Source organism: Condylura cristata, unplaced genomic scaffold (genome assembly GCF_000260355.1).
Source record: "Condylura cristata isolate star-nosed mole 26May11 unplaced genomic scaffold, ConCri1.0 scaffold00019, whole genome shotgun sequence".
Lineage (NCBI taxonomy): Eukaryota > Metazoa > Chordata > Mammalia > Eulipotyphla > Talpidae > Condylura > Condylura cristata.
In genome coordinates this window covers 25594478-25606905 of record NW_004567120.1, presented here as the reverse complement: position 1 = coordinate 25606905, position 12428 = coordinate 25594478, and the positions used below count along the sequence as shown (strand labels likewise).

The 12428-nt window shown below is 41.0% G+C and overlaps 1 protein-coding gene across 4 annotated transcripts in view; it reads right to left on the bottom strand.

Moving 5' to 3' along the window:
* GRIA3 (glutamate receptor, ionotropic, AMPA 3) overlaps positions 1-12428 on the bottom strand; it is a 257603-nt gene that overhangs the window by 129569 nt on the left and 115606 nt on the right. For all 4 annotated transcript variants that reach the window (XM_004685771.2, XM_012727148.1, XM_012727149.1 and 1 more), the window contains one exon: positions 4565-4752. In XM_004685771.2, the coding sequence (XP_004685828.1) occupies positions 4565-4752 (188 nt within the window). The remainder of the gene's footprint in view (positions 1-4564; positions 4753-12428) is intronic.

Genomic DNA, 12428 nt, shown 5'->3' with positions numbered 1-12428 from the left:
TTTCAAGATGTAGCGTGATGCATGGGTCAAATCTAGGATTTGGCTAAGTCTTTAAAAAATGACTTAGAAATTACGAAAGGTGGTTCATTATACAGGCAGGAGCACTGGTCTAGGAGTCAGGAGATGGAGAGGTGTCCTTATTTGCCACTTAGTAGGATTGAGTAGAGAGCCATGTTTGGACAACTCATCTAAATGTCTCTAAGCATGCATTTATCCTCTGTAAATTTGAGATAAACAAATGCCTGTCTTCCACAGTGAGGCTCAGATGAGATAATCTATGTGAAAACAGTTTGTTCAGCATCAAAGCACTATACAAACACTATGTATGAGGCATCGTGCTAAATGCTTTGCATATATTAACTCATTAAGTTCGAGTTATCATTCCCATTTAACAACCAGGAAACAGAGGCTCACAATTAAGTTGCCCTTGTGACCTAGTTAGTGACAGTATCGGTGCAGGTGGCTCCAGCATCCATTCTCTGAAACTCTACGGCATACTGTCTCGCCAAACAAACACTAAACATCTAACAGAGTCATCTTTTCATGGGGCTTGACCTTCAAATGTGGTCCACAGATCTATACTACCAGGATGGAAGATCTATTCCGTCATGGGTAGATAACTCTATGAGAGGCAACCTTTTCAAAAGATAATGTTTAGATTGATCGTCGAATTAAGGCAGCGGTCTACCAGTGGGGAGGAACTCATCAACACAATGCAGTAATAGGGATGCTATTTCAGGTCAGACCTGTGCTTCATTCATCTCCCAGCACACCTATAGAAAGTGCTCTCAATTCTTAGGACCTACAGTTTCTCAATATTCTCTATGAGCCCTGAAAACCCATCATGGTTTAATCTGTCTCTAGTGCTGCCTTTTTCCTTGTTCATTCTTGTAGCTATAAACTTGTAATACTTTCCTTATAGATTTACTTTTAAGGAGAGATATTACATAGGCTAAAACATTGAAAGAGTTGAAAGATTTACATTCTTTGGAAAGAGTTTGGATTTACTCCACAGGTGTTTAAACATTCACAGAGAAAATTAGAACCTACACCATGAAGTGGGAAGGTTATGTTATGTAACTCTCTCAAAGACCTGCTGTTATTTGAAAAATTGTACCATATTGAGGTATTTTCATGACACCCATCGATTGAGTATAATACGAACTTACTTTATGCCAAAATGTGATCTAAAAGGAATAGTGTGGTAATGGTTTAACTTCAAATAGTGGTATGAAATGTCATTTTGTGGGAAACTATAGAAGTTTCCTTTCATGAAAATAAGCTCAAATTTGAAATTGCCTTCAGAGGAAGGGGGCATCTTTTGGGAGAATTTGATACTGATTAAATACTACCACTCGATCCAGTATCTGTATAGTGAAATAGGACAGATTTGTCAAAAGAATGGTTAGAAAAACTGAGAAAGGCCATATCCTTGGTATCTTAATAATCAATGAATTTAAAAATGTTCTCTCTAGATATATTGAGAGTGTTGCTTAAATATTTCATTTAGTGAGAAATATATGTTCATATAAAAGAATAAATTTGGAGAAATTCTATCTTAAACTTTAAAGAAAATATTTGTCTTAAGAATCAGAACAGGGCCCTCCCTGGTGGCGCAGCGGGTTAAAGCACTGCACTGAGAAGCTTAAGCCACTTCCGCATGAGTTCGATTCCCGCTTGCCCCGGAGGAGTCCACATGGTGAAGCAGACCTCTCCTGACCCGCCCGCTGCTCCCCTCAGCAGTGTATTTCGTCGATCTGCCTGTTCTGCTCCCCGCTCTGTCTCTGGTGAATCTTCTCACCCTCCGCATCTCTGGCCTGTACCCCAGTTCTATATGAATAAATAAATAAATCTTAAAAAAAAAGAATCAGAACAGGCCCTCCCTGGTGGCACAGCGGGTTAAAGCACAGCACTAAGAAGCTTAAGCCACTTCAGCATGAGTTTGAACCCCGCCTGCCCCCAAGGAGATCCACATGGCGTGGCAGACCTCTCCTGACCCGCCCGCTGCTCCCCTCAGCGGTGTACTTCGTCGATCTGCCTGTTCTTCTCCCCACTCTGTCTCCGGTGAAGCCTCTCGCCGCCCCTAAGCCTCTGGCCTGTACCTCAGTTCTGTATGCACAAATAAATAAATCTTAAAAAAAAAAAGAATCAGAACAACTGCAGGCACTTTTTTGCCTCCTGATGGAAGCATAACAAAATAGTAGTGAAGATTCTGAAATACAAATGTTCAGCCTCCCTCCTTGTTGCCCTCCCTCCTGCCATGATGTATAGCAGGCACTCTGGTAGATACTGGAGATACAACAGTGAACATGATAACATGGTCCCTACTCATAGTACGTATGACCTAGTGCAAAATCCTTAAAAAGTAGATAAAATAATCATGAGTTGATCATTTTATGGCAACTCTTTGAAAGAGGGAAAAAGAATAAGTGAAGTGAGCTCTTCAACCTTACCAAGATGCTGCTAAAACTTTCTGTGAACAATCCCTGAAAAATTGCATAGAATTATTTTGAGGGGTATTGTGTGTATGTATTTAGAAGACAGGAAGATAGAAAGTGAGCAAAAGAAAGAGAGTGCAAGGTCTTTGAATGTTAGTTTTTCTGAAAGTATTTGGTAGTAGGGCTTATTTTTAGAGTATATTATGCCTTTCAAAGCAATTGCAGCAAACGTATGAGGTTGAGTAAATTTTATTCCCACCCTTATGTAGATGAGAAAACTGAGACATAGCTATTTTACCTGCCTAAGATCCCACAACTATGTGGAATTAAGAACTCTGCCCACTTTTCCTGCTTTGTCATGCTGAAAAGTCCAAGACTCTAGTCCAACGCTCCTACAAAGCCCAGCAGACACCGCTGACACTCAAAGGACTTAACACAATGTAAGATATTCAGGAAACCAAAGTCACTAATACAAAGGAAGGAAAACAAAGTATGACAAGGAGGATGTTCCTCTGCTTTAGGCGATTAAGTAGGTCACCCACTAAAAGGCTATTTTGGTATAAAATTCTAGAGGGCATGTAATACATATACCAACATCACTGACCTGATTCTTCACTTTCAACATCGAAGAAAATCAAAGGCAATTTTTTTTGGGGGGGGGAAGGGAGAGGTGGTAGCTCAAGAGAATGTTGCTTGGGAAATTTCATTTAGTCAGGCTAGTGCTCTAGATTTTCTGTGAGGTGTGAATCACTAGAGGGGATGTTGTTCTTAGAGGGCAGGGCGGGGAAGCTTTTTATCTCTGAAGCAGAGCCAGCAATTTCATCTGCCCTTTCTCTCCCTCCCCCCGCCCCCCAAGCCCCTTCCCTACCTCTCTTCCTTTCCCTCCGTTTCCCCCCACCCCTACTCTTTCTTACCTACTTTTTGGTATTCTCTGACAGTGTTAATATTTAATTTGGGGGCATATCTAATAAATTGTTAATATTTAATTTTCTATAAAATAGTTCTCTCCGGCCGTGGCTGCTCACTATAATTTCAATCTCTGAAGCTGTTTCGGCCCCCAGGTACACTGGGATCAGGTTAGAATGGAAATGTTTCCCTTTACACTTTTGTTTATGGCAGCAGAAGCCTGTGGTATTAACTGGCGAGTTGAGATGTCTAAGGAAAACAATAAACTTACACCACGTTTCAATTCTACTCCAAGCTGAATAGTCATCTATCTTAGGGTGAAGCATTTTTTCTAATTTTTTTTATTCTTAAATTTAAATTTATCAATAATAAATACATTTTGGCCCACGGAATTGTGTTTTTCCTCAGTCTAATTCTTTTTCACTTTGTTTACATGTTAAAAAAAACATGAACATTTTCTCATATGCCACCTTACTTAAAAAATAGTCTTATGTATACACTCTCTCTCCTCCCTCCCCCAGAGGAATATTCTGCAAAATACCTACAAATTCTTAGTGACACTCAGCAACAAAGCTCCTGAATCAAAACCCCTACACTTCTGCCCTGCCTAATTCCTGTCTGCTCCCTGCTGGTGGGAAGGTATGGGAAAGGAAGGGATTGCTTAAAAAAAAAAAGATTTATTTGATTTATTCATACAAGAACTGGGGTGCAGGCCAGAGGTGCAGTGGGGCTGTGTGAGTGAATTCACCAGAGACAGAGTGGGGAGCAGAGCAGGCAGATCCACTGAAATACAATGCAGAGGAGAGCAGCAGGCGGGTCAGGAGAGGTCTGCTGTGTCCTGTAGATCAGCTCGCTGGCTGGGGACAGAATTCATGTTGTATATAGCATCACCCTTGAGTTACCAGGGAGGCACAGAAGGGATTACTTTGAAACACTCAGCTATCTAGAAAACAGGTGTAGAAGGGTGTGTTTATCTGATAGGTAGCATGAACATGCAGAAACTTCCAGATTCATCATGGTATGCAATTTTCAACAGCTTAGATTTTCTTTTCTTTCTTTTTTTCTTTGCACTGATTGGGGAGGAAAAAAAGGACTAGCAAGACTATCAAAAACTGTGGGGTGTTCAGTCTGTTGGCTAATTAATTTATAGCAGATATGGGAACTGCCTCCAGTTGATGATTTAACATGTCAGCTGGTGGTGGGAAAAATCTCCAACATACCTGTTCCAAAATTGTGTTAATTCTCTCAACTTCGCAGTCAATCAGGTATCGCTTTTCCTGCCTCCTGTCCATTTCTTCAATGATGCGCCTGAATTCTTGCACATCCTTTATGTTTCCCACAGACCTTGCTGTCACTTGCCAGTTGTTTTGCACTGCTGCTTCCATAATCGCTTGGAGGATGGAAAATCCTGCAAGAGGGAAAAACAGCAATGACTTTTTTCTTTTAAAAACCTTTTTGTAGGTATTAAAGTTTCTACAGAGTTTTTATTCAGTCTCTTGGGTCCCCTTGAGTCCCAGTCTTTGTTGAGAGCAGTCTTACTCACAGGGTCAGCTTTGAACTACCAAACAGTCAGCATCTCTGTCTTATTTTAAAGGAAAGAATATTCTATGACTTGGGGTCATCAAGTCAGGTGTTTATCTAACATGTCCCTAAGCGATCACAGCTGAATTACAGCACCTGATTGTTTCTATTGACTTCCATATGAAATATCTGTGGAATGGATGTCAAGAGCTTCTCATTTCTGGCCACAATCTTTCCTATTGCAGTTGAAGCTTCTTTCTTTCACCTTCCATGTAAACATTATTCAGAACTGACACAATTTTAGTAAAGGCAGAACTTCATTATAATACTGCTGATCTTTACTATCAGCAGTATTATAACTATCCAGCAAGGTCAATTCTGTCTCCTAAGTGAAAAACTCCAAGAAAACCTGACAAAGACAGTCTATACAAAGATAACATAGAAGAGGAATTGTTACAGTGGATTATGCCCATAAAAAGGGAAGGTCCCATGTTCCCTGCCTCACCTAAAGGAGGGCAGAGCTGAGCAGAAGAGAAAGCTAGAGAAGACTTAGAGGAGATTTGGAGAAGGCGTGTGGAGCAGAAACATGTGAACAGGTCCCGCTTGCTTCTTGGTCTTGAACTTGCACCAAGAATTTGGGGGACATGGAAGAAATACATGGGGGAGAGGCACAGGGGGATGCTGACAATGGCCGTCTTGAATTGATTTGTGCTTTGATTTTGCTCTTTTCCTTCCAGATTACCTGGCCCCTCTGCCCCTTTCCTGTGGTTCCCTACCAGACTTGTGGCAAGCAAGTGGCTGGGCCTCACTAGAATGGCTTTGGCCAACCAGGGGCATTTACCCATGAGAGGATGAGTAACTTTGGGCATTTTATTAGAGACCATTATCCTCTCCTCTTTCTAGGCACACCGATTCTACTACAGTTTTCTATTAAAGGTCTTGCAGGCTGAGAATATGTCTTTATGTGGCAGATGGCACAGTCCATTTAAAGTGTGCAGTTTCTGCAATCTCTCCACAGCTGCTTCACAGCGCGTTCGGTCTCCGGCCCAGTAGGTGACCCACATGGCTCAGCAGACCTCTCCTGTCTCGCCTGCTGCTCCCCTCAGCAGTCAGTGTATTTTGTTAATCTGCCTGTTCTGCTCCCACTCTGTCTGTCTCTGGTGAATCCTCTCACTGCGCCTGCACCTCTGGCCTGCCCCCCAGTTCTGTATGCATAAATAATTAAATCTTTTAAAAAAAAAAGCGTGCAGGTTTGGGAGTGTTGAGTTTCCCCTCAGTCTACCTGCTAATAATATCATATTGGTCCTTTAATCACAGAATTGGGAAAAAGTTAATCACATTAAATTTTTCTAAGTTCATTTGCTCTCTCAATTAAATTTACAGGGATTTTTGGTTCTCTTTAGTTTATTTATTCAGACCATCATTAACTACTACCATCCTAGATCCATTGCTTAATGGAAAAGAGAAAAATTTGATGTCTGAATTTTGGATAACCTTTTTGGTGTCAGGTTTTGAGCAGTTGGGAGGAGGAACATATGTTTTTTAGCATGTGAGCCACAGAATAGCACAAAGTTTTTATGTACTGATCTTTCAGATTGTTCCTGTCTCAAAACATTGTATCATGTCTAGTATTTTTGCTTTTGGTGTGGATCCAGAATCTGAGTAGAATTTCGCCAACAAGAGACATCATTTTATTTATGGTCAAAAATAGCTTCCTTTCTCCCAGAAATTTAAATTGGATTCCATTTATATTTAGGTAATGAGTAATGGGAGTGGGTGATGGGGATCAGTTGCGAAGCCAAAATGATCTATGGCAAAAGAATTTGGCCACTGGTCTAGAGAATGGTGGAGATGTGCTGAAGCCCATTTGAGGCCCATTTGAGGCCCTCTGCTGTCTCAGGCACACCCTGTCTTCTCGGCGGGCTGTGGCTGGGAATCTTCTTCACTGCACCATAGAAAATGGTACTGGCATTTGGAGAACACGCTTCAGGGGGATGGCAGCAGTGACTCAGCCGGTCATTATGTCTCCTTTGTGTGCTGGGTGTATGCAGGAAGAAGATCACAAATGAGACCCAAGCACTTGGTAATTTCCAAATGAGCAATTTCAGCACAGGAGCTCAAAATTACAGATCAGAGTAAATTACCATTGCTTTAAATGTTAATTCTTACTCTTTTTAAACCAACCATGCATATTTATTTCTCAAATTTACATTCTTGTGTGGGTTTTTGATGTGTTCTCTCTGCTTCAGTGGGAGTTGAGGGCATGTGGTGGGCCAAGTCTTGGGATTAAGAAATAAACACAGGAAGAAAGAGATTAAAGGATTTGAAAATCTTTCTTAAGCAGTGTACAATAATAATGCCTCATTATTTTGAATGCCAATAATTAAGAATTTATGAAAATTCGGCAAGGTTGAATTTTACCTCTGTACTATTTATGAGGAAAGTATTGGCTGAATAATGATAATGAAATTACACAGTGAATCTTTGATACATATACACTGAACTTTTTAAAAGAAGTTTTAGCAAAATGCAATTTTTGTATGTATTGAATCAAAATCTAGACTCTCATAATCTTAACTCTTTCATTTTAATCCAAGGTTTAGTGACCAAAGGGACAAGTTTAATCATTTTTCCATGTGATGATCCTTCACATGGGTCAAGGCAGCGTAACACACCTTACCCTTTTCTTTATGCTAAAGATGCCCCAACCTTTCAGCAATAACTTTTAGAACACAATGCTAGTTTCCCTCACCGTTCAATTTCTTTCCTATGGAAATCCATTCAACATTTTATTGACTCTGACAAATCTGTTGTGATCAGACCGATGAGGTTAGCAATTGGATGATGCTTAACTTTTAGCAGCCTAGGGTTGTTAATATTTTAAGATGTCCATGCTATTTTGTTAACTGATAATGCTTGGAGTCAACTCAACTGATCAGTTGCCTCTGTAAAACTTTTGCTCTATAACAACTCACCATTCATGATCAGCATTTGCTGTGTTTCACCCTGCTTTTATCTCCCTTTCTAGTCCCTCACCCCACCCCAGCGCTCACCTCGCTCCTGTTTTTAGGTTCACTCTAACCTGGAACGTGGACCTATTACTCAATACTCCCATTGTTGCCTACCCAAGGCAATGGCACCTGTCTGTTTTGTGCCCCCTACTGCTGGTAAGCAATTGTGAACAGCTTTCTCCTATGAGTCTTCTCTTGCTGACTTCTCATTCATTTCTCCAGAGATGAGTCTAATTAGCTTCAAGGTAAATCAATTACAAGCAATGAAGAAACCAATTTGAAGACTTGTATGACAGATATTGAAAAATTCAAAACAAAACCTGATAAATGATACACATGGAATACTATTGAAAAAACAGTTCAATCTCTATCTACAAAAAGGAAAAAAATTCTATATTATCACATTTTAAAAGCTGTAAAATAGCATTATTAATATAATTCTGTTTTGCAAAGAATACATGTGTGTAATGTGCAGAAAAAATGAAAGGTCTTGGTACGCCTCTCTCCCTGCCCTGTAACAGTACTAGTCATCACTGAGGTGTAGGATTCCCAAGGACTTGCACTGGCATTTATTTATGCAATGTTTGACTCTTTTACAAGGAGCACGCATTATTTTCTGTAAGTCCAAAAACAATAAAGATTTAAAAATGCAACTCCTGCTGGCCTCTCAGCATAAACTCCTGGAAGACATGGATGACAGATGAGAGCTGTTCTCGAAGCTGCCTGCTGCCACAAATGAGAGTCCTCTGATTTTCTAGATCTTTTATACTTTTGTTCTTTGAGCCATGTGAATGTATTACCTATTCAAAAATTAAATGGAAAAGCACACTGATTTTTAAATGAGGTTGGGTCTGGGACCTCCTGGGCTGTAAGCCTTGATCACATTTCTGAGCAACTCACAGGCATGACTTAACGTTGCAGTATCTCTTCCTACGCAGCGTTTCTCTGTGTCTGCTTGAGCACATGGCTGTGCACTCGAGAGCCCCGGGGGGGGGGTTCCCTTCATTTCGTTCCTTTTCCTTGGGCATTCCAAAAGGAAAAAAAAAATCTTTTCTCTGTTTCCATACCTGATTTATTAGAGTTTGACTGTTCCTTGGTGCAGCTCACCATAGAGAGTAAATATGAGTTTGAGCGAGGAAAAAGAAGAGTTTGACTGTGGAGGCAGAGCACAAGCAGGCGCTGGTGCTTGTGGGAGGTGAGGTACGTAACAAAGCCTTGGCTTTGTAAAAATAAGCCTGCTGTTTTAGCAGCTTCAGAATTGTCCTCCACTCTGTGGGAGCTTCAACATGCCCAACTTTGCAATACTGAAAGCTACTTTTATTTGAGCTGCAAATTCTCTCATCCTGATTCCAGACCACTGTTGCTGTCCTTCTTTTTCTTCCTCATTTTATAGAAAGGGAGTTAGCACATGGGCAACGGCAAAAGGCTAGATTGTCATCCTCATTCAAACAAGGTAACATAGGAGCATGGCAATTGGTGTGTGGCAAGGGGGTTAAGGAGGAAGAACTGGTCCACAGCTCTACACAGCTCACTCTTACTGGGCTGCTTTTGCCAAACATGGACGCCATATTGGTAAAGGTTGGTACATGGCTGCTGCGCAGTGCCTCTCAGATTTCCCTTTGGTGTTGAAGGATGGATTTCTTTAGCATCTGCAAAAGTTATTGGCTGAAGTTCAGGTTAAGTTCTCCTCCCAAGGCAACCTGCATCCAGTAACTGGTTGTTATTGGGCGTGAAGGTACAACCCCTTGCCCTGACTGTGATAACCCTAACAGGCCTTTCAACTTCAGAGCTTCCTGAAGGGTAGACTGAGGCCTTGTTATGCCTGCGCCATCTCATCTGACCAAAGCTGCTTCCTTCCTTCTTTTTCTCCAAGTATTGATATTGAGACCTCAAACAAAATTCCACATGCAGGGCTCCAGTTCAAAATTGGTCCCTGAGTATTCAACCAGTGACTATTAGGTTGACCTCATGACAGGGATGAAAGCAGACACAAAGAGATCTCAAATTCATAGTTGTGAAAATGATTTTTGCATACAAAATTACGCATGGACAGAAATAAAAATTTTTGCCCATGACAATTCTCGTGTTCTGCACTTTTCTTAGAATCACAGCAATTATAGGCTTGAGGGAGTCTTACAAATCACTCCGAGCAGTATACTACACCTTTAAAGCTCTGGAGACCTTAGTTCAAATGAATGTTCATGGAAGCCCACTTATACGAAACAGATAATAGTAGAACAGCTCTGGTTTGGGGCAGGGTGGTGGTTAGAGGAGAAGTAATGTTTCCTGTCTGCACAACCTGCCTGGATCTATCACCACCACTTCTACCATTTTTTAGTCTAGCTCACACAGGTCGTGACCTCATGTAGTTACCATTACATTGTATTGTTTTGTGTGCTGAGGACTTTTACGATCTACAGTGCTGTTAACTGTAATCACCACACTGAGCTTTAGATCTGTGGAAATCAGTCACCTTGCAGAACTTTAAATTTGTTTCCTTTGACCAACATCTTCCAATTGTTCCTTGTCTCCCCCTCAAGGCACTTTTACAAAGTTGTGCAAATGCATCCTCACTTGCCTCACCCTAACCTTGGCCACGGATGCAAATCTCTTCAGTTCCAATTTCGTGCTCTCCCCCCCTCCCCCACTGTGTGCTGTTCAGCCCAACAGCTCTCATTTCAGGATGCCCAGAGGCATCCTGGTGTGAGGTAGACAGGGCTTGTCTCTAGGTGCTCTTTGATCTTCTCTTTTTGATGCCTCACAAAATCCTGATGTTGCCTGCCTGCGCACACCCTGCCTGGATCTATCACCACCACCTCTAGCTTTTTCGTTCTTCCTTCTGCACATACAAACTTCCCTGTCTGTGTACCATTCTCGCAGATTTCTGCCCCTCACTCTCCAGGTGACACATAGGAAGGGTGAGTGTGTAACCTCTCCAGCCAGCACGACTGCATCTTAATAGAAACCTCAACACAGGTAGGTTTGGAGGGATAGGAAAAGGGGACCGTGAATCCCTTTTTGGTGGATCCCGATGGGTCAGGATCCACCCATCTTGTGGAATTATTCAGATGATGAACATGGAAGTCAGTGATGTGTGTGATGAGCTTCTGGCTATGCTGTTTAGCCAATGAAACGCTGATGGCTCCTGGGACTCTTGGGAGCCAGTGGCATGTGGGGATAGAACAGGCTCCCAGAGGGTCAGTGTCCACCTTACTTGTGCTGCGTAACTGAATGCAGCGGAAAGAAAACGTTGATTTCATTTTCTGCATCTCTACTCACTCTGCTTCATTATAACTGCACATTATAACTGCCTTGAAAGCTTTAAAAACTGAATGTCCACAAGCACGATGCTGGATCAATTAAATTAGAATCACTGGAAGTCATTCTTGGACTTTGTTTTATCTTAATTATAAAAATAACTTATAGTGTATTTTTATTTATTTACTTATTTTTTATCATTTCTTTCTTTCTTTCTTTCTTTTTTTTTTTTTTACAATGTTTGCTTTCTTTTCTCAGGTGTAGTCCCCATAGAATTTCCACCACCAATTCACCTGTACACCATCACCATAGTCCCTTATGCTTTGTTTGATTTTAAACTCCAGGGGTGATTCTCTTAGACATTAGAGTTGAGAACCACTGACCTATTTTAATTACCACGTCATACAAAGGAGGTCTCTTTTCATAGGTGTCCTTCATGGCAGAAAGGTTGTGGTTGAAAAAAGTATAATTCAAGAAGGGCTATCTACTGTCTAGTATATAAATGGAAACAAAGATCCAGAGGGGGAGAAGCTCAGGCCAGGGTTGCAAATTGCTTCTTCCTGTGGTAAATGAACCCGCTGGCCCCATTGAGCTCATGGGGAGCCAACCCTCATGCACTCAAAGCATTGAACACATGTCTCCTGAGGTAGCTTCTGTTTGCTCCTTCCTAAATATAGTATTAATATGCTCTCCCTCATTTTGGACATCTGAAAAGACACAAAAAGTATAAAAAACTAACATTTGCTCCGTTGCTTTCTATTCTATTTAACATAAATATACTGCACACTTTAAAAAAATAATATAATAGTTTCTTTTTCCATTATTTTGTGCATTTTTTCCATTTCAGTTGTAATCCCTGTGGGCTTCCCATCACCAAACCACCCATGGCTGTACACTTTTTAATCTTAGTAAAATGTGCTGTCCTGTTCGTGTCCTGTCTGTAGCAAATTTAGCATTATATATATCTTGAGTATTTTCTGTTATGAGAGGTTTTCAGACATGATTTTAATGGCTACTTAATATCCCATCCTTTAGACCTACTGTCATTTATATAACCGTTTCCCAACATGATTATTTCATTGGTTTCCAATCTCCTGGTTCTGAACCATGCTTAGATGACAACACTCTATAACATCTCTCTCTCCATAGGGTAAGTGTGTAGAGCTGGAGATATTGGGCCACTGTTTCTGGCCATTTTTTTTTCCAAACTTTTTTTTAAAAGATTTATTTATTTATTCGTACAGAACTGGGGTACAGGCCAGATGCGGAGGGTGAGAGAATTCACCAGGAAAAG